Raw genomic sequence first — 21,455 nt, forward strand, 5'->3', positions numbered from 1 at the left:
GCTTTTCAGGGTGTGTTTTCACTGCAAATTCGCTATTTGCTGCTGCTTGAACGTCAAGTGGGTGAAAGAGATCCCAAAGCGGCTTTGGGACTGGGCATCTGCACACCCCTGATTGATCCAAGATGAAGAATTGGGGTTTGTTCCGAATTTTTCCCTCATTTGTCAGGTTTGTACATGGGCTCCTACCTTGACTGTGATTAGTGAAGGTCTGAGCGCTGAATAAAACAGCAGGAAAGGTGAGATTCCTTTGAGAGAGACTAATTTCTGCAGGAGCAGGGCTTACTGCAACAGGTAACTTGGCTGAAATGAATAGGATGGGCTGTGGCAATACAATAAGTAAACATAAAGCCCAGAGTTCTTACGGGCACATATGTGTCAACGCATTTTTCTCGGAGATACATGTACTGCAGAAGCCGCCTCTGCCGTTACGCCTCATTATAACACACCATTGTTCTGTATTTTATGAGCGCTTTGAAAAAATTAGCAAAATCCATTAATACTGCGGTCAGTGAACTCATCTGAAACCGCCCAACGATGCTGTTATTTATACACAGTGGAAAAATCGATAAATTGAATCCAAGGTGGAACTGTCTGGCTCTCGGAGGGGGAAGGCTGCCGAGGCCTGGAAATCGTTGCCTCATGCTCACTGAACAACATCCAGCGGTTGCGGGGCCGAAGCTTCCAGACGGGTTTGACTCGCGGGGACCGAGTGTCCAAATGAAGCCTGTTTGTCATGCTGCAGTCCTACGGGATTAAGAGCACTTGGATTCATTTGATCTGATGCATTCCAACCATATTAAATAAGTCCCTTTTTCATTGTCGTTTGCACCTTGTGTTTTCCTGGCTTTAGAAGTCCAGCATCTTATTTTTTTGGAAACTGAGCTGTGATATGACAAATATTTCTGGCCAATATTTCTAGCTCTGGCAGGGCTTGAAGAATTCTTGGCTGGCTTTTACCAGAGGCTGATAGCTTAGACCAAATATAACAAGAGGCAGAGTACAACATGTAGAATTAAATCATGTTGCTTGTTATTAGATTATTTTTCTTGTCTTGAAATTATTCACTGTATTCTGGGTTTTGTGATAAATAGGCAGTCATCCTAAAATGTTTTAATCAATACTTAGATGTTAAATAATTTCAAACAAAACATCTGAAAGATCCTTTTGTCTTTCAGCAAGATAATTACGCTGGGAGGTTTGTTTTCATAATTCATTTGGGAAGTCCAATTTATTGAGTATTTGGGAGGTAGGACTTACTCTTGGTGTATCTGTTTTCTTCTCTTGAACCTTCTTTGCAGCCGTGTCAACAGACACTATTTATAATCACACGAAGGCACAAGTTGCATGGTTTAAAGTCTTTGGAAAGGTACCTCCTGGGTAGGAGAAAAGGGAAGGAGAAGGCTATCATGTGAATGCAAAGCCATGAATCAGCTAGAATCATAGAATCTTTTTGGTTGGAGGAGACCCTTAAGGTCGTTGAGTCCAACCATCCGTCCCTGGAGACATCCCAGGCCAGGCTGGACGGGGCTCTGAGCAACCTGAGCTGGTGAAGATGTCCCTGCTCATGGCAGGGGGGGCACTGGATGAGCTTTGAAGGACCCTTCAACCCAAACTATCCTGTGATTCTGTGATTAACAGGACTCCTTACAGGGCCAAACAAGTCTTAGTCCTGGCAGGAACGCACCAAAAGTCCGTGGCTGGGGCACTTTTAGTGACAGACCTCACTCAAATGGCCACAAATCAACTAAGAAACTGCACTCTTAATGAGAGACGGACCTACCGAGAGGTAAATAAATACCTTTTGGTATTGAAAAATACTCTCTGAATACATATTGCGTTATTAATGCTGGCCAGTGTTCTTATCAGGCGGCTGTGCAGCTCCGCTGGGTCCCTTGGGGCATCTGGGAGGCCCAGAGCCGTGGCTGATGTTAATTAAAAGTGGTTTTAAACTCCAGGAATTTGGGGCTTAAACTGAATGTGAGGATTAGGAGGAGACCACCTAATCATTGAAGTGTTTGTCTTTCCCAGATAAGCTTTGATAACGCCCTAAGCTTTCTCTGCACCCACTGGCTGGTTAAGGAATTGCTTAATGCGACCTTTCAGAAGCGAGTGGACGGGGGAAATAGCCATGTGGATGGGCAGTAGCCGTGCACCAGCTCCATCCGAGATCGGTGTGATCACAGATGCCTCACTTGGTGCTGTCTGAGCAGCAGAAAGGCACGGAGATGGGCTGGAGAAAAGAGGCCGTGGGCATAGGAGCTCACAGGTTTGGGGCAAGTACCTGCAATTTCCTTCTGCTCCTTACAGTCAGTTGATCACTGTTGGTTTAAATGAGGTTTGAATGTGGCAAAATGTGGTCCCCCATGTGTAGTTTTCCCTTCTTTTCTCCAGTGAAGGCTATTTTATCGATTCTGCTTATAGGTGGCAGAGGCTTCTTGAGGTGGCCTCCATGCTGTTCCTGGGGCTGGTTGTTTGCCTGGCTTTCCCTTCGGTTTTCCTTCTCGGCATGCCTGTTTTAAACACACATGGCAATACCACAAAGAGCATAAAGTCATTTGTTGTCGTCGTAATGTTTGGTAGCTCCAAAATTAGTCTTCAGCACATGTGGTCTTACACCAGAAGAGTCGTGATTCAGGAGGGCAGCACTATGGGCATATGTACCATTGACCTGAGGGTTCTTAGGCACCTCTGTGAGATGAAATAGGCCCTTAAGCGCTTTGCAGATCCAGGGGCAAAGTGTGCCTAGGTTGAAGTGTACATAAGGAAAGCTGTTAACAACAAATTTAAGCCTCAGGGAGTTGCTCCCTCGCATCCTGTGGCCTCAGTGATGCGGCAGGCCCAGCTTTTCATGAGCAGAGTCAGGGAATGAGAGCAGTTCTGCATGTCACTGGTAGGGGAAGAGTGATCCTGACCCACAGTTCGTGCCTCAGTTTGTTTCAAAACAGCTTTTGCAGCCTTTCAGGTTGAGAAGTTTTGGGTAAGCGTTGTCAGATTTGGCTGCTAAGCGCTAAGCACGATGTTTCCAGTTGTCTTTGTAAGTTACATGATCTATTAGTTGGTGTTCCTGATAGAGCCGATAAGCCTGAGTGAAGGTCAAGTGCGCTCCTCACTAGGTCTTGATGTTCTAAGCCTCACTAAATCTCTAGTCTGTTTTTAACAGTTTACAAAATGTGGGCCACAGAAAAGCCAAGGAAGGAACATGCATCATGGATATCTGCTATGGGTTCTTCAGAAGTTTAGAGTTTTGAGAGGACAAATGACGTAACGTGTTCTTTGGTTGAACATAGGTATAGGATCTGCAGAGAGCCCTCATCACCACGTCTCTGCAGCTCTTTGTTTTGCCAGAGGGACAAACAAGTGAGAAATACTAATCACAGCTTACTGATTGGGATTTCAAAATAGATTTTGGTTGTTAATGTTCTTAGTAGCAATCAGAGAAGATTCTTGGCCTGTTGCAGCTGCTCTGCTTTTATATGGCTCACAGTGTTATAAAAAGGCAGAGGGATTATAGGGCTTTGGTGCCTTTAATAAAATCTATTTTTGCTGTTAGGGTCATTGATGTGGTATATGGTTTGAATTAAAGTTCTCATTATCACATTAAGATTAAACAAGGAGCTAATTAAGTGTAGGGAAGTAATTGAATGATAATACTGCAACACTGCAGCGAAAAATGAGACAGGATTTCCCTACAAACTCTCAGTTTTCTCCTCGTTGTAAGTACCGTGCCCATGGACGTCTATGGGACTGTACTTGTGACTCAGGCAGAAAGCTTGCGTGTTTGGCACCGCTGGTAGTAACATGCCAGCCCATCATTTTCTGAACATTCCTGTGATGGGACAACTCCACTAAATTTTAGAGGTGCTTTTCTTATCCTTACACTCACCTACTGGGAAAGAAAATAGTGTGTTAAAACCTGGTGTCTGCAAATGGCTGGAAATCAGCTTTCAAACTCAGAAGTTGGTTTTGATTAGAAATAGCAAAATTGAAATTATTAGTAATGCCTATTTGGCTTGTTGCTTGTGATTTTTGTTCATTTTGGGAAGATCTGTTGGATTGTGAGTTACAGAACATGTGGATCATTTATTTTCTGATAATTCTGTTCTCACCAAATAATTATTTTGTTGAACATTCCAAGGTTTGAGGCAAAAACACAGATCATCCCCCCAGCTTTTTGGCTTGGGAAAGGTCTTGAGTACTGTACCACAATTTTTCTGTACCAGTTAGAGAAGCTGAGCTCAGCTTGTTTCTCCTTCAGCATTTATTTGCCTCGTGTTTTTTTGGAGTATGCATGCAAAGGGTACAGATGTCCCCTGGATATGTGGTAATAAAACTTAATGGTATTATTTCACCAGTAAGCCATTACTTACAGTTACAAAATGAGGATGTTCAGAGAGCGCTCATGGCAGTCAGAGAGATTTGAAGTGAAGCTACCTCTGTTTTTTAAATACAAATATGTGACCTAACCATCTTTTCAAAATAAATGTACTTTCCTTTCTTCAGAAAAACCCCAACCATCCATTTGCTTATGAGTCTCGGGTAGGGCTGCTGCAGGCAGAGAAATGCCGTCTCTGAACGGGGTGGTTAACCTCGCTGGTTTGAGATAAACCTTAAAAACAGGAGCTTCTTTTGCTCTGAAATGTGGCAATAAATGTGCTACATCCCGACGGCAGCGAGGCTTTAAATCCTGTGACCGAAATTAGAAGTGTGCTCGGTAGGAAAGATGTAGGCAGATGGGAACGAGCCCAGAGGGGAGTGACAATAGGAGGTTTAGCAAACATAAGCTGTAACGGAAGATGGAAGGAATTGATTTGTTTAGCCTAAAAATACAGAAGAAAATGCAAGTTGCCTGATATAGAAAAGGTTGCTTTAAAAGGCATGACAATCAGTTTTTCTCCGTGACCACTGAGAGATGCCAGATGACATCAGACGAGGATTTAAGCCGAGTAGCAGGATTAAATGTTTGAACTTTCAGGGAAGTGGCAAAATGAGGGCCAGGCTGTTGAGAGAGCCTGCAGGATGGGTGTTTGGAGAACAGGTTAGACAGAAGTCTGTTGAAGTGGTTTGGATACGTGTCTTCGGGTGAGGCAATCAGGCGACGTTTTGAAATATCTTCCTTCAGTGGTGGCTGAAACCACGTGAAGCTTTCAGGAGACTGATCTTCTGGAGTTTCACAATGCTGTTTTACATTCTGATCAAGGAGCCGCTGAAGTTTTGTGGATGAGTGGAGGATCCATCCCAGGCCATCTTGATGTTGCTCGGCGTACGGGACCTCCTCTCTGCTGCCCGTCCCTCCCAGGGGAGCAGATGTCCTAGCCCAACCTTGACCTGTCCCATGGCCATGCCATTGCTGGCACCAGCACTTTCCTGGAGAAAAGATTTGCTGCTTTCTGGAAAAGGAGGCCAGAGCTCATTTTGAGTCTTTTCCGTGTCCTCGTCAACCTGTGAGGGCTGGCTTTGAGAAGAGGCGATGCGCAAGGTGAGGTGATAGGATATATAGATTTGATATTAGGAAACATTTCTTCCCCAAAGGGCTGTCGGGCAGTGGAATAGGCTGCCCAGGGCAGTGGTGAAGTCACCATCCCTGGAGGGGTTTAAAAGGCATTTAGATGATGTTCTCAGGGACATGGGGTAGTTCCAGGGATGGGTTGTGGTTGGACTCAATGATCTTAAGGGTCTCTTCCAACCAAAATGATTCTATGGTGGACACACACCAGGCCCACGGTCATTATGGGACACTTAAATATGTGTTGGACATTGGTCTTTTGAGGTCTGTAGCTGAATTTTAGGCTAGTTCTTCACCCAGTGTTGGCTCAAATATCTGCAGCGTCTTGAGCATCCAAAGGTATTTTTATCCATCCTGTATTTACTTATTGGTGCCTCTTTTTGCTAACACTGAGGAGACATGCTTATTTCTCTGTTCTTGTTCCAAGGAAACTTAGAGGAGATAAGCACTTAAAAACCCAGCCTCAATTACTCAAGTACGTTTATGAGAATCCAGACAAAATCCATGCTTATTCATCTGAGGACTGGAAACTCAGTGAGTGAGCAGGCTGCTACGTTCTATGTGTAATATATGAAATAATAGTAATTTTTTCTACTATTCAAAAGTAACGGCTAACCAAAATGATGAAAAGTCAGTACAAAATACATAAATCAGATTTAAGGCTCCTCCTGCAGCCATAATACCGCTCATGTGCATCATAGTACATGTCATATTTAATAATATTCAAACTATTATGTCCTTTCAAATATACGTTTTTCCCACGCTTGCTGGAATTTGTCGTGTAGTAAGAACTATAACTTCATTCTCTTGGGTCTTAAATCTTGCACCTTGTGCAAATTTGAGGATTAATGCAAATAAAACAGATGCCAAGAGGAGCAAAATACAGACATAGGAAATATCTCCCAGCGATGGCATTTACATAATTGCAATCTACCAACAATCTGAAAATCTGAGCCTTGGACAATGCTGGGTGAATGAGAGCTTATAGTAGGGGATTCTTGCTGGTTTGGAACATACATAAATATGGGGTTTTTTCCTTCATCGGCCACGCGGATCCACACGTGGGACACACGATTCTGTGCCCCTCTGTTCGTGGGACACGTGGAGATGGTTGTTGTATTTACACCATTGTGTTATACCTGAGACACATCCCTTTAGGCTCCCAGTGCCCAAAACCTTCATGTATTTGTATGGATGAGAAGTGCTACTCTGAGTTTTCTGTCATCTCGCTCCTCAGGATTACCTCAATCAACATTTCTTGCTACCAGTTTATTCTTTTTACATTTGGCTTAACTATGTCTTTTCATTTGCGCCGTGTTTTCTAATTAGTTCAGTTTTAATTGTAAATGACAAACACAGACGGACTTTTTCTTTCACTACTTTCTCTTCTTCTTCGTCCTTTGTAAATCTCTGGTTTGAACAAGATGGGGAGAAATATCTTACATGTATCCTACAAAATTCCCTGTAGGATTAGACTAATGGGACATTGTCCTAACATGTAGGAGGATCTCAGTGCACTTTACAGAATTGCTTGGATGTAATAAGAAGAGCGTAATAAACGACTCAAGCCTGCCGTTTGCAGAGAGAAGCCAGTGACCAGTGTAACTGGGGACTCTACAAGAGGAAACACCATCGACCTGCTGTTGTCTTGCAGAGAAAGGGAACTAAGTGTTACTTTTAGCACCACCTCAAAGTGGCTGTTTGGTCACCATCTTTTCAACGAGCCCAGCCTAAAATCTAAACTTAGTATTAAGGCAGTGAGTTGGGGATGTTGGTCATTAGTCTCGGTTGGTTTTGACACTGCAGGAGGATCTCAGGAGGCTTCGCTTGCATGTGCCTGACATGGAGGCATCTCTCAGGGAATTAGTTTTCCAAAAAAAAGTTCAGTTTTACCTTTAGAAAACCTGCATTCCAAAAAAACCTACAGTTGCTGAAATTTTAGGCCCAGCTATTTAAAAGTCCATGGAACACGGGACATCTCGTTCTCTAGATATGTTGTCTCACCTCTGTCCGGAGGGCATAAAGCTCTTCGAAACCATCCCAATAAAAAGCTCTGCAAGAACTGCCGTAGCAATAACCTGAGTTATACACACATTTACTATAAATAGCTGCTTTTTTGTAAAAGCTTGTTGAGCGAGAAAATAATTGACAACACAGGCTTAATAGGCAGGAAGTTCATTTCCGAGCCAGGCTTTGTTATCCAGGGTGGCTGTACAATCCAGGAGAGCGATGTACCTGCAATAGAGCAAGGTTTGTTGTGCCTTTTGTTGCCAGGTAGCCTAAAACCTCTGAAGTTTCCTCAGGAGTCAGTCTAGGCTTGTAAGTTATCAGTAATGCAGTTTTTCACTTTTATCCATCTATTTTTTATTTGCTAGATAAGCCTCTCAGCCACTCTAATGTACCAAAACCATTAAAGGTCTGGTATATTAATGAAGTTGGAGAGCAGGTCTTCTTTCTGCCCACGGCATTTTATTTGCAGTCCGTCTGGATATTACCCTCAAACAATCCCACATCACCCTTATTTCTGGTGTATGTAACTGTGAGGGACAGTTTTCAGCCTCTTGCAAAAGTTGCTTTTAAGGGGATGTTCCTCAATTTCATTTTGAAGTTGGTTCCCGCTGGAAACCGTGGAGATGTGTCCCTTCCTCTGCTTCCCATTCCCTGGGAAATGCCGAGTTTTCTTGCATGGGTAAGACTCCTAATGAAGGAAGAAGATCATTGAGATAAAATACATATATATTTTTATTTCTATGGAACTTGGTGTCACAACCTGTATAGAAAGGAGAGGGTTCAAACACATGGGCTGGCACAACAGCAGAGCCTTGAAAGGGAACAGGATGGCAAAATGCAGGCCAGAGATTCCCTGGAGGATTTATTGGTCGTACTTATTTATCATTTATGGGACTTATTTGTAATTTCATCTGTTTACCTGCCTTAATTTCCCCTCTTCACACCATCTGCTCCCATGTCTACATTTCAGTTCATCTACAGCTTACTTGGTATTTGGTTACTTGGCAGAATTAATTGGAATTACTGTAGCCACAAGGAGTCCAGACTTTCTAATATTGACTGGGAGGGAGGAGGAGTTGAAAAGGAGATGTTTAAAGAGTTGTAGGTATTAGATTTAGTAAATATTAATGACATTTGAAGACCCTTTAGTGCTGGAAATTGCCTTTCTTTTGACGTTCTTTGTCAAAACTCAAAGACCAATAACTTTGGCTGAGGACGAACTATATTTAGATACTGCAGAAGTCCTGCAACAATCTCCAGAGGGAACTTTTTCCTTCCTCTTCCTTTCTTTATTTTTCTTTTCCTTTTTTTTTTCCCCAACTTTACGCTTCTGGTTGAATTGTTCAGATTTTTTGAGATCCTGCAGCTAGAGTTGAGTGTAATGGGCATGTTAGATGTTCTTAATAATCCTCCCACCTTAGTTTTCAAGTTCTCAAAGGCACTTAAAAACCACAGCTGCTAATTAGGTACTGCACTCATTGCAGCCAAATATGCAAACAGCTGATCCAAGAGAAAAAAAAAAAGGCCAGGTGACAACCTGAACAGAGATCGAGTACCTCAGACTGGATGTTCTTGGAGCTCAATATGTTGGGCAAGAGCTGAAATGGGAGCTTCCCCAGCTCCCTCAGCCTTTCCTCACACAGGAGATGCTCCACTCCCTTCAGCATCTTGGTGGCTGCGCTGGACTCTCTCCAGCAGTTCCCTGTCCTTCTGGAACTGAGGGGCCCAGACCTGGCCTTGTAATCCATACTCTGGCTTAATTTTGTTGTTCTCACTCGCGCTTGCCCTGAATTCCTGTGTTGGTTTCTTTATCCGAGCCTGGTGAAGGGTCTCCATGTAGTTTGTATTTATTTTGTACAGGCACAACAAGCAATTCTCTTTTGTGTTTTGAAGGCCTGGCTGCGAGCCACCCTGCACTCGGTTGAAAGGCTCTCGTTGACTTCAAGCCAGGTCTCGCTGAACAAGATGCATAGGTGTGTGCATGTACAGCTGGAAAATAAACGCTAAAAGCAGCGTTATCTAATCTGTCAGATTGCAGCGTATGGATGCCTTTCTGCTGGGGTGTAGAAAGCTGCCCAGGATTTACCCCTTTATCTTTTGAGTAGTTTTTAATTGTTTTGTGCTTTCTGAATCCTGCTCTTCCATATTGCATTTCAGGAGCTAGAGTTGCTACAGCAAGATTTGCCAGTAATAACCAGGAGGGAGGAGATTGATTAAGCAGCTCATTTCAGGACGAGGCCTGCCCTCTAGAACAAATTGGAGAAAATCGTGGACCTCTCATGAACAGGCAGGATTTTCCTCTATTAAGCCTTGGTTACACTCCCAATGTCACTGCAGACTCACCACATCATGTTGGCTGGGTTTGCAAAAATCTAATTTTTTTTCCAAAATGAACCAGAATGTCAGCTTCTGCTTCCCCTTTGCGCACCTGAGTGGCCACAATTTGGGCATGAAGTCTTCAGGCTTCAGTCTCCTCCACTCTGTTACTTGGGCATAGAACTCAACCATCCTACTCAAAATTCTTTTTTTCCGGTGTTCAATTTATTAAGAAAGATGCTTTATCTCAGAATCACAGGCTGGTTGAGGCTGGGAGAGACTTCTGGAAGTCATCTGGTCCAAGGATGGAGATATTTATAGGAGTGAAGCGTCATGGGCAAATCCTTCATTCTTAGTTGAGGAAATTTTGGCCTGATACAGCAGTGGTTTTTATTAAAACATCCCATTTAAGACTAAGATTTCCTTATGAAATACAACCTCAAGCTTCATTCAACTCGGCAAATAACAGGCATGTTTTGAAGTCTTCGTTCTGAAGAGGAAGGCGTCAGGTTGGTGACACTGGGTCAAATGGACAAGCTGAACAACATCGTTGCCTCAGGTGCCTCGGTTGCAAGGTGCACCTTAAAACTGAGTGCCCATGGTGGTTCACAGACAACATTTTCTGGGAGCCTGGGGCAAGATGGGCATCAGTAGTGGAGTGTTAGAACCTATTGACTTGTGTCACAGTTGTGTCTTCAGGGGTTGACGTGACCGCATCCATGTTTGCAGCCGCCTGGGAGTTGTATTGGAGAGCTCAGGGGGCTTTGTTCCAATATTGGCTCTTCTCCTGACCTTCGCTGGTAGAGGGTTGCTTTAAGATTTGATTTTGGAAAGGTAGAAGGTCCTTCTAATGACTGTGATGGGTGTCTTCTTGGGTGTCTTCTCACCGTGAGCATCTGTTTCTTTGCCTCTCTTTTCATGCATGTGACCTAGACCCCTTCTGAATATATACACATTGTGGCAGTGATAATGTGATTCCTCTGGTGAAACTGGATCCAAGAACAATCTTCTTTGACCAACATCTGAGATTTTTCAATGCTTGATTTGCCTCTTCCTTATAAAGTTACCTTAAATAACATTCTCAGGTGGTTTTGCTTCCAGGTAGCCGGAGCAAGGAGAAAGAAGCTCTCTTCCTGCCAAATGATAATATAAAAAATAGATACATGTGTATAAAGCAAGGAAAGTCAATTTCATTTTTCCCCTAAAAATTTGGGATGGTGAATTACCTGGCTCCAGAAAGCAGTTTGAAAGGCACTATGGACTCCTTTGAAGAAAAGTGTCATCTGGATATAAATCAGGAATGTTATTTTATAAATATTTGACTAGCTGTAAACTACCAACACTGAGCAAAATGTCATCGCCATCTGGAGAGACCTTTGGTCTTTCTATCAACTTAAATCTATTTTAGTAGCAAATCTATAAAGACATATTAATCTTTTTAAAGATCCTAATGTGGGGGAACGTGCCTCCTTCAAACATCGGTGGCTCCAAGTTGGATACTTCAGCCTTTTCCAAATGAAACAAAAAACAGACTTGAAACTAAGAACCCCATTTTACTTACACTAAGTTTTACTGTTTTATGGGGGGGTTTACCCCATTTGGTTGTATATTTATGTCATTATTGTAACTTCAGAGGAAAAACAAGGCCAAAATAGGAGTGTAAGTAATGAAAACTAGTTATTAGATTAGAATTACTGCTACGGTCTTTATTTGATTCCCTGCTGGTCAATTTAATCTATTTAAAAATGCATTAAATAATGTAAAATGTAAATAACGTAAAATTCATAAAACATGGTCTTAGTTACGGAAGCATCTCTTAAAAGTCAGCCCTTTTCTATTAAGCCCTGTGCTTGTTAGGAGAGTTGGGAAGACTATTAGCAGCTTACCTGGGTCCGTGTACGGCAGTTTTACGAAGAAAAGCAAAAAAATACATCAAATGAAGTCCACGTGTCTCTAGAAATGGGTTTGTAAGAGGGGAAGCATCGAGGGCAATGTCGACAGATATTTAATGATAATGGCAGTAGTGGCCGTTGCTGTGCTAATAGCATCTGGCAGCAGAGTCACCGCCATCTGTTAATGCCCCGAAATTCTGATACGCTGCATCCTTTATGAAGGAATTAACTGTAATTAACGAATCTATCAAATGAAATCACCTTGATTGGACGACAGCTTTACCTTGATGATGATTAATTGCAAAATAGTGGGGAGTAAAATGTCCACTATTTACCTTTTTACTATAGGCTGGCTAATGCCGCTATCCGAGTACAGCATCCGCGCAGGTTTATTTTTAAGCTCGTGGTGTTAAGCATCATTTACTGTATTTACTTTAAATAATCCTCATAAGCGGAGCTAGATTAAAACAAAGCTTTTGTGTCTTAATTTCTATTTGCGACATATTAAGACTCTAAAAGCGGTTGCGGTTCTGCTGATGCGTGGTAACTTTATTTAATGTTAAATAAGGGAGAAAATGAGTTTAAACTGAAAGATGTGACCCTTCAACCAAACTCAGTTCAGCCTGGAAGAGGAATCTGACTGTGTTAAAGCATTTTGGGTTTCTTTGTAAGCTCGATATTAGAATCCAAACCATTAATTTCTGATTAGTGAATTTTTCTTCAAAGCGACTGGGGAAAAAAAATCTATTTGTTTGTATTTGAAAGAATTCTTTTTGAATATCTATTTTTATCAAAGCCAGTATTTCGGTCAGCATAATGATATATCAGTGCCGTAAACAATAGCTATAAACAAAGCAAAGAGCCAGTTTGAGGCCTGGTTGGGTTTTATTTTTCTCTGAACTCCTCTTTTTCTGCTGGTTCCTGCTGAGCAGCAGATGGAGAAGGTGACATAGTCTCTTCTTAAGTAGGAGAATGGTAAGTAATAGATAATTGAGGTGTGTTAATTATCGGAAGGAATAGGAGGGAAAGAGTAAACTTTGGGATCTTGAAGTCAAGTGAACTAGAATTTTATTTCCTGTGCAAGTCAGTTAATATTCTGAATATTAACTGAGACCCACGGAGAGAAGGCAACTTATATTTTCCCTGTGTTTTTCTATTTGTTCGTAAGTGGCAGAAGTTTCTTTAGGCTGGGATTTGAGCCATTTCCAGCTGCACTGAGGCCAAACCGCAAGCGCGGTCGGGAAGCCGGGTTTGCGCTGCCGTGATTCACGGAAGCTCCCGATGCAGGAGCTGCAAATCGGAACATCCGTTCCCTTTTAACTGGGGCAATGGATTTGCAGCTATTTTTTGATGGGGAAGCGCGTGTGCCCGCAGGGTGATGGTGTGCAGAGACAGAGAGCAAAAATTCACCGTGCCTTGCAGTAGGTGGTCAGGTGTTATTGCTGCCGGACCATCCAGATGTGCCGTTCCAGATGTGCAGTGCAGCCCCTTCCTGGTTTCTGCCTCTGCGTTGTGGCAAACCAACTGGTGGAGCAGATTTGAGGATAAAGTCTCACCTGGTGTATGAGGTTGAGATTTAGCTGATACCTGGTTATGATGTCTTCACCATGAGACTTGTCCCTCTCTTTATTTTGCTTCACAGTCATGTATGAGTTTGCTTGACGGTTGCAGCTCATACATCAGCTCATATGAGCGGATTTAGTCATAGAAGCTGTGGGTGGGAAGGGACCTCCGAAGCTCCCCCAGTGCCCCCCCTGCCGTGAGCAGGGACATCTTCACCAGCTCAGGTTGCTCAGACCCCCGTCCAGCCTGGCCTGGGATGTCTCCAGGGATGGTTCAACCACCACATCTCTGGCCAACCTGGGCCAGGCTCTCACCACCCTCAGGGCCAACAATTTCTTCCTCATGTCCGGCCTGAATCTCTCTCCTTTAGTTTAAACCATCACCCCTTGTCCTGTCACAACAGGCCCTGCTCAAAAGTCTGTCCCCATCTTTCTTCTCGACCCCTTTTAAGTATGGAAAGGCCACAATAAGGTCTCCCCGGAGCTTCTCTTCTCCAGGCTGGACAACCAGGTGGAGTCTCATCAACATGCACATCCATAGTCATCCCCGGTTAACACTGTTAAAACTAGAAGATGCTTTGAAAACGCGTGGTCGTGTCTTCCGTTCCACTGCGTTGATGTGACACAGCGGGGCCGTGGGCAGGCGGTGGCTGTGGGATGGAACACGCACACGCCGACGTTTGTTAAGGCTTGGAAGAAAGGCCCGTTGCTCTCTCACTGTGATTTTCATGCAAGGCACCGCTGTCTGTTTAGGAGGATTAAAAGATATGCATTAAACAGTGTTAAATATGCTGAGGCAATTGATGTTTACAGCCCTTGTAGAATTATTCATTAAAAGATTAACCGCTAGACAGCCTCTTTTTCTTTAAATTCAGTGATTTAGTAGCCCTCTTAAAAATCATATTGTGTGATTCAGACATTCAAAGACTAAGTAAGACAAAACAAACCCACCAAAATTACCCACAAAGGCACTAATTCTTAGGTTTACATTTCTTAAATTGTCACGGGCGTGATGTGCATAAGAAATTCAGGTGGATTTGCGGAGGGGGGGAGCTGTAAGGTTGGACTCGGCTCTCCCACCTACACCAGCAACATTCCCAAATACATAGGGCTGGGAAGATCTGGAGGGGGTTGTGTCCTCCTCAGGGATTTTGCAGACAAGAGATAGGTGTGTGCACTGAGCTTTGGTTTATAGAAGCGTTTGGCACTGGGATAAGATGTTTCCTTGAAGCGCTGGCTCTCAACTAAACTCTTTTCTCTCCCAACCAGGGTCATTGCATCAATCGTGTTGCCTTTAATTTTGTTTTTGATGAGCTTTTCTCATTGTTGTACAGGTAGAAGAGCGTGCACCCAGCGGAGCGTGACACCGTGATGACAAACGCCTGTCGCGCTCTGTGTGCTTCCTAAATACTGATGGTATCTCTGTTGTGTGCTTTTTTGTGTGTTTCAGGAAAAAAGTGCCAGTTCAAATGTAAGACTTAAATCTAATAAAGAGATCCCGGGATTAGTACATCAACCCAGAGCAAAGTAAGTTGATTTTTTTTTAATTGTAATACAAATTTACACGGATTAAAGCGCTATCTGTGAGATTCTCAGTTATTACCTAGCAAAAAACAGACGGTGGTTCCAACAACCCTAAAACCAAACCCAGCTTTAATAAAATAGGTAAGGTCACCTGTGCCCCTGTACCAATGACACAGGCGGGCAGCACTTGTGCCTGCATCCCTGCAGCATCCTCTGCTTTACTCAGCTGGGATGCAGGACTTATTAAAAAATAAATAAATAAATGTGTGAGATGCACCTTGCTGTGTCTGTAGGTTTGCCACGCTCAGCTTTCCATATAACTTACACATAAACAAAATTATATATGCACTAGTGTTCTTAAATAAGTTCCCAGGTCAAGTTTTTGCTTGCTCTTGGCTTAGGTTAGCAGCTGTACTGCCTGGGATTAGGAGTGGTAAACGACTTCTATTTAAAGTGGTCAAGTTGTTTCTCAAAATGAGGGTTGTTGTGTAGCTGAGTTTCTCCATCCTTTGCTCGCAATTCTGTGCTGTTCCCTGTTACATATGCCATAAAATATTCAACTCCTGTGACACATGGTTATTGATATTAGTAGTTCGTTTCTTATCTAAATCACCGTTACATTTTAATCACTAATTGGATTGAAAGTAGCAGATTACACGGAGCCGTACATCAGGTTCTTAACGAAGAAGTGATAACGCTTTGCTGCTGGGTTTTGAACAATAGCGGGAATGCTGCTCTTGATGCCGTGCCTTCGGGGCACTTATTAACTTGAACTCGCTGCATATCAAGTGCGTTGTACACGGTTTCAAGTCTAGAAACTTCAGTAATTTCCTCATCGCCTGACAATATTATTCAACCTCCTTTCAAGAGGGAAAATTGAGTGTTTCAGATGTAATTGCAAAGCAGTTCATGGTAGGGAGGTGGAGGCAAAACCACAGTTCAGCAAAGCTCTGCTTCGTTATTGTGGCTGGGTCCTTCCCAGGAGGGTCAGAGATGTATTTAAGATGCTCTAACAAGAGACTAATCAGCCTGGGCTAAAAAAGGGCAGTTTCCCTTGGTGGATCACCTCTTCTGGTGCATCCAAGGCAGATGGACTGCGTGGGGTCACACATTTTTGCATCAAACTCTGTTTTTTAAAGTCCCCACAGAAATCAGAACTGACCGAAAAACCTAAAGACATCCCATTGGCAGAGGTGAATGTTTCTGTCACAATCCTGCAGAAATAAGGCAACTTCTCGGAGAGTTACAGAATCTAACACTGCATTGCTGGGTAAAACCTCCTCTGTTTGCCTGAGCCTCCGCCGTTGACCCAACGTACCGCTGGATTTCTGTTTGTAAAGTGGCCACATGTGTTTGAGTTGCCAATCACCAAGTCAGCAAATACCTATTTTCATGTGCATATTTGTTTTTTTAAGATTTATCATCTGAAAACCACGACAATTCTGACTGGGTGTTGGCATTACATGGAAATGGGCTACTTAGCCAAAAGAGCAGAAATTGATAGATGAATCATTAAATAGGTGTTATGGGACTGTTCTTGTAGACCAGGTGTTATTTCAGAACAAAACATGAAGTAGGTAGCAAATTATAAGTTCACATACCATGGAGGAAGTTTTAAAATGTCAGCTGTAAAAGTAAGATTGGGAGGGCTCTTCCTATTTATAGGAGGATTTGGATTTTTACATCTAGAGCCCTGTACTCTAATATCAGTGTACACAGGGAGCCGGGTATGGGGGTCTTGGGCAGAGGTCAGGGGTTTGGTCCTTGCTCTTCCCACCTGAAGCATAAAATGAAATAAGTGGTATTTTACACTATTTTTACCCTGCTAAATCACAGAATCACAGAATGGTTTGAGTTGAAGGGGCCTTCAAAGCTCCCCCAGTGCCACCCCTGCCATGAGCAGGGACATCTTCACCAGCTCAGGTTGCTCAGAGCCCTTTCCAGCCTGGCCTGGGATGTCTCCAGGGATGGTTCATCCACCACCTCTCTGGCCAACCTGGGCCAGGCTCTCACCACCCTCAGGGCCAACAATTTCCTCCTCATGTCCAGCCTCAATCTCCCTCCTTCAGTTTAAAACCATCACCCCTTGTGATGTCACAACAGCCCCTGCTCAAAAGTCTGTCCCCATCTTTCTTATGGGCCCCTTTTAAGTCCAGAAGGGCCACACTAAGCTCTCCCCAGAGCTTCTCTTCTCCAGCTGAACACCCCAGCTCTCTCAGCCTGTCCTCCCAGCAGAGCTGTTCCGTGTTTTGGCAAATTGTGTTTCATTGACCTGCCATGAAACATCTAAGAATGTGTTCTCGTGCCTTCTGGTGTGTTTCATACAAGGAAAATTAAATCCAAGTTTCTGTTTGGGAAAATTCTGGAGGGATATCCAAGAACTCTGCTTGGATTTGATGGTTTTCTGGCTCTTCCAGTTCTTCATTAATTCTGCCAGTTTCCCGCCCTGCCATGGATTTTACAATTTTACACAGCTCCTCAAGATACACACTGTGTCAGCGTTTGTGTGTGTGTGTCACATCTCCAAATCATAGGGCAAGTTTACTGCCCGGTCACACTTTTCTGAAGATCATGGCCTGGAAGTTCTTTAGGAGTTCCTGTAGGACTTTTCATGTATCTGACAACACAATACTCCTTCCCCTCTCACCCTCCTTTAGTTTCCCTATAAGTTATGTTTGGGGTAAGTCACTGCAGTATCATATCATTTTGTTAGAAATTAGATCTATATGATATTACAAAGGCAAGAATGTGTTTCTAGTGCTACCCAGAAGGGGTGAAGCCCTTTTCCAGGACACCTGATTATGCTCAGCTGCCCCAAACAAGCATTTTTTTCCCCATTTCGGGTGGAGGTGGGAACCTAAGGGACAGGCAGACATCTGGGGACAAAACCTCCCACAGCCCCTGAAGGGCGCATTGTTCCCTCTCCTCAATCACCAGCTTTAGGTTTTAACGCCACTTCTGAGACCTTCTCCTCGGAACTGAGCCTTCATTTACATCCAGCATAAGCGACTCATTGTATACGTTCATCCCGATAGCTCGTGAAGTGTGAATGCAGAGCTTTGTAGGAAAGCACAGTGTGTTTTTGGGCACTTGGGAGCGGTATTAACTCATGACAGCAGAGAGGCTCGTCGCGAGGAAGAGGAGCCTGGGCTGGGAATTCAACAAGCCAAACCAGCTTTTAGTATCCGAGAAAATCTCCGAGAGCTATGTGTCCTTCTAACCATTTGCCATCACTGTTAACGCTGACACCAGTGTCCCATCCTTCCTTTTGCCTTTGTCCCGCGTTGAGTCCCTGGTGCTTTTCTCCAGAGGATGCTCCTGCTTCACCTTTTCGGAGGGATATTGTTATTTCAGGGAGGAGGGTCTTACCATCCCCTAATAAATAAAGCACATACACCCCAAATACTCTCTGCCACGCATCCTCGTCTTTGTCTCCTCATCCTTTCCTTTGTGTCCAACGTTCCTGCATTTTTACCTTGGGGAAAAGTCTTGTGCCACCATCAGCACTTTGCAGACAACAATTGGAGAGTATTTTCCAGCCCTCTTCACAATCTTATCACTCACCCCTCAGTCTCTTGGTGCTGCAGAATTAATTGAAGTGAATAATCTGCTGGGTCTGCTCGGGGAGCAGCAGGGACCACCCATGGGGGAGGTAGATCTTGCAGAGCAAGGCTCTAACCTCAAGTTGTAGGCATCTCATGTTGTGGTGCTGAGGTTGGCAGGCTTGGAAAACCTTCTCCCCCAGCACAGGGGACTCTCACTGGCCCAGGGAAGGGTAGTGGGCTATTAGGTTTCTGTAATCTGCCTGGAAAAGGGAATAATCTCTCCTGGATGCATGTGGGTCCTAGGTAGACCGCAGGACCAAATGCAATAATTTTTTTCTGTGGGCAAACCACGAAGGTGTTAAAAAAATTGTCATTGTAGTAGGTGTGTAAAGTGATTTATTTTTCACAGCGGTAAAAACCTTCAGCTGAGTCCCTCAGCAACTCTGAGCTGCGGTATTTCTATTTAAAATGGAACAAACCCCGTTGGTACTGATGCTTTCGCTTTGCCTTTCAGCATGCACATCTCCGAAAGCCAACAAGAATTCTTCAGAATGCTCGATGAAAAAATCGAAAAGGTGAGAAACAAAAGAGCAAACCTATGTTTTTCACTTGGGGTGGACACATAGGTGTCGCGGCACCACGGCGTGGACAACCTGCCTGGTGCAGTGCTCCACGTTCTCCAGTGCTTGGAGGGCCTCTGGTCCGAGATCCCCCTCACCACTCCTTGGGTAGATAGTTTAAGGGCAAAGAAGACCAAAAAAATAAAGAAAACAAACCTTTGTCTTGGGGAAACATCACCGGGCTGGGATGGATGGCAAATGGATTCAATGCAAATGCTCTGGATGTATATAAAATATTGGGTGAGGCAGCAGAGCAAAGTGGGGGTTGATGCCCTTAGGGATTTGATCTTTCATTTAACCTCTGTGGGAGACAACTGGAGTCTGAATGCTGGTAGTATCTGGGATACCCTTCTTATTTTGTGCTGAATCTCTTCGAAACAGCCCATGGGTCCAAAGGATAGTGTGGCTGTATGTATAGATAACCCCACCTTGGGGACTGCGCTGAGTAAAATGATGATGCTGGAGATGGTTTGAAGAAGAGGGTGAATAGTTCTCTCCGCATATTTCATTGTCTTGATAGTAGCTTTCATGTATTTCCCAGGTCTTTTAAATGAGAATCCCAGTTTTTTGTGAGCTAGTAGTGAGTGATTGTACCACAACATAGACGGGTAACTGAGACTTGAGCAATTAAATGGGCTGTTTGGATCTAGTCTAAATCTCAACCTTCGCTTATACCTTCAGCTGATGTTTGCTTACCAATATACTCTTTACACTTCATGTTTTGGAGTGGTATATCTTGTTTAATAGCCGAGATTAAAAATTTCCTTCCCCAATTGGTTTAAAGTAATTTGTACTCCCAAATTGTAGTGTCGGCTTGCACAGTAGGAGGGAAATTTTTATTGGATGACTCTGAATTTTGGTCATTTTTGCTGACACTTCTGGTCTTAGGAGCTGGGAGTGCTGCAGTGGGTGAGCCTCTTATTTGTCCCTAGCAACAAATTGGTTATGCTGCTCGGAAAAAAAGTATTTCATGAAAGCAAAACGTTAAATAAAGGGGAAGAGCAGAAGTGAGGATGAGTTTGAAGATTCCTGGGAAGAGCGTTTCTGCTCCAGTATTTCACAGAAGTAAGATTTTATTTAACCAATATGTATTTAAGAGTGGCATTGGTATGTATCTATATGTCTCCTTTGAATAAATGCATCCAGCCTATAGATATTGAGACGCTATTCCTGGACTTGGTCACCTTCCAAACACAGAATCGCCAGTGAAATGGATTTTCCAAAGATCTATCGTATCTGCAGAGCAGGCCGTCTGATGGCTGTATCTGATGATGAACCCAGGTTATATTTGGGGTTTGAGATTTGTTTCAGGACAAGCAATACCCTTCGTTCACCAGCTGCCACGTCCAGACGCAGTTGGTCGTGTCTCCTCGCTGCTTGGACTGTGCTCTCAGATGCTGCAGGTGTTCTCCAGGGCTCGTGTACTAATTAAGCTTCTAGATCAAGAGATTACCTGTTTAGAGGAAAATACACAGTTTTATCTGCCAAAGAGAGAAAGACAGCTCCCATGCATTTCAAGCTGCTGACAGCTGATGGGATTGGCAGGAGTTAATGCGCAGCTGAACGTGGGATTTGCTGTCCCTGGGGACCTCCTGTGCCTGAGGAAATAGTCTTCCTAAGAGAAGTTTGGGGTTTTTTTTAATTAATCTTTGCCCTCAATACATTGTTTTTCTAGGTATCCGCCGCAAGTGCCAAAAAGATTGGAAAATCTGAGGGGTTTTGTTTGATCCCTAAATAGCATTTTGAGTCCCTTCTCTGGGGAAATGGAGGGCAGCAGTCAGACAATTAAACAAATTAAATCACCGAGCGGCTTGAAATCATCTGCAGAAATGGGGGCGTGGGCACAATGAAACTGAGCCGCCTTCTGCAAATGCCACCCCAAGGTAGAAACCAGAAAAACCTCCCCTGGTGCAACTTGAGGCCATTTCCTCTCATCCTTTTCCCTTGTTATTTGGGAGAAGAGACCAACCCCCGCTTTGTTACAGCCTCCTTGCCTGAAATCACAGGAATATATTCCAGTAGAGGATGAGCAACACGTAACAGCAGCAATTACGCTGGAGGAGAGAGCCCCCTCCAGAGCAAATTAGAAAGACGTGGGTCAAAAGTACAAGTGATTCAGTGAAAGCAGAAATATTAATACAACTTTGCGAAGTGAAAAAGCAGCGGAGAGCGACTGACACATCCCTCCTAAAGCGAACGCAGCAGCTGGATGAATCCCAAAAGAAGAGAAATGGGCACGACCAGCCGCAGGTGGGACGGGGAAAGTCGCTGTACTCATCACATAGTGATTAATCAGGTTTTGAAATTCCGTCTCCAATTAAGAAGATAGAAATGTGTCCTGGTGGCAGCGAGAAGTGGGAGCAAAATTAGGCCGTTTGTATTGGCATTCTGGCAAATAAATGAGTTATCTGGGTTCTCCCTACTCTAACAGAGCAAGGACTAATTTAGGCAGATGTTGTATATGGATTCACAAAGAGTTGCTG

At 43.6% G+C, this 21,455-nt stretch overlaps 1 protein-coding gene across 1 annotated transcript in view; it reads left to right on the forward strand.

Moving 5' to 3' along the window:
* C6H1orf21 (chromosome 6 C1orf21 homolog) overlaps positions 1-21,455 on the forward strand; it is a 108,923-nt gene that overhangs the window by 83,399 nt on the left and 4,069 nt on the right. Inside the window, exons 4-5 of the mRNA XM_065842655.2 lie at positions 14,734-14,810; positions 18,867-18,927. Of these exons, the coding sequence (XP_065698727.1) occupies positions 14,734-14,810; positions 18,867-18,927 (138 nt within the window). The remainder of the gene's footprint in view (positions 1-14,733; positions 14,811-18,866; positions 18,928-21,455) is intronic.

Source organism: Patagioenas fasciata, chromosome 6 (assembly GCF_037038585.1).
Source record: "Patagioenas fasciata isolate bPatFas1 chromosome 6, bPatFas1.hap1, whole genome shotgun sequence".
NCBI lineage: Eukaryota > Metazoa > Chordata > Aves > Columbiformes > Columbidae > Patagioenas > Patagioenas fasciata.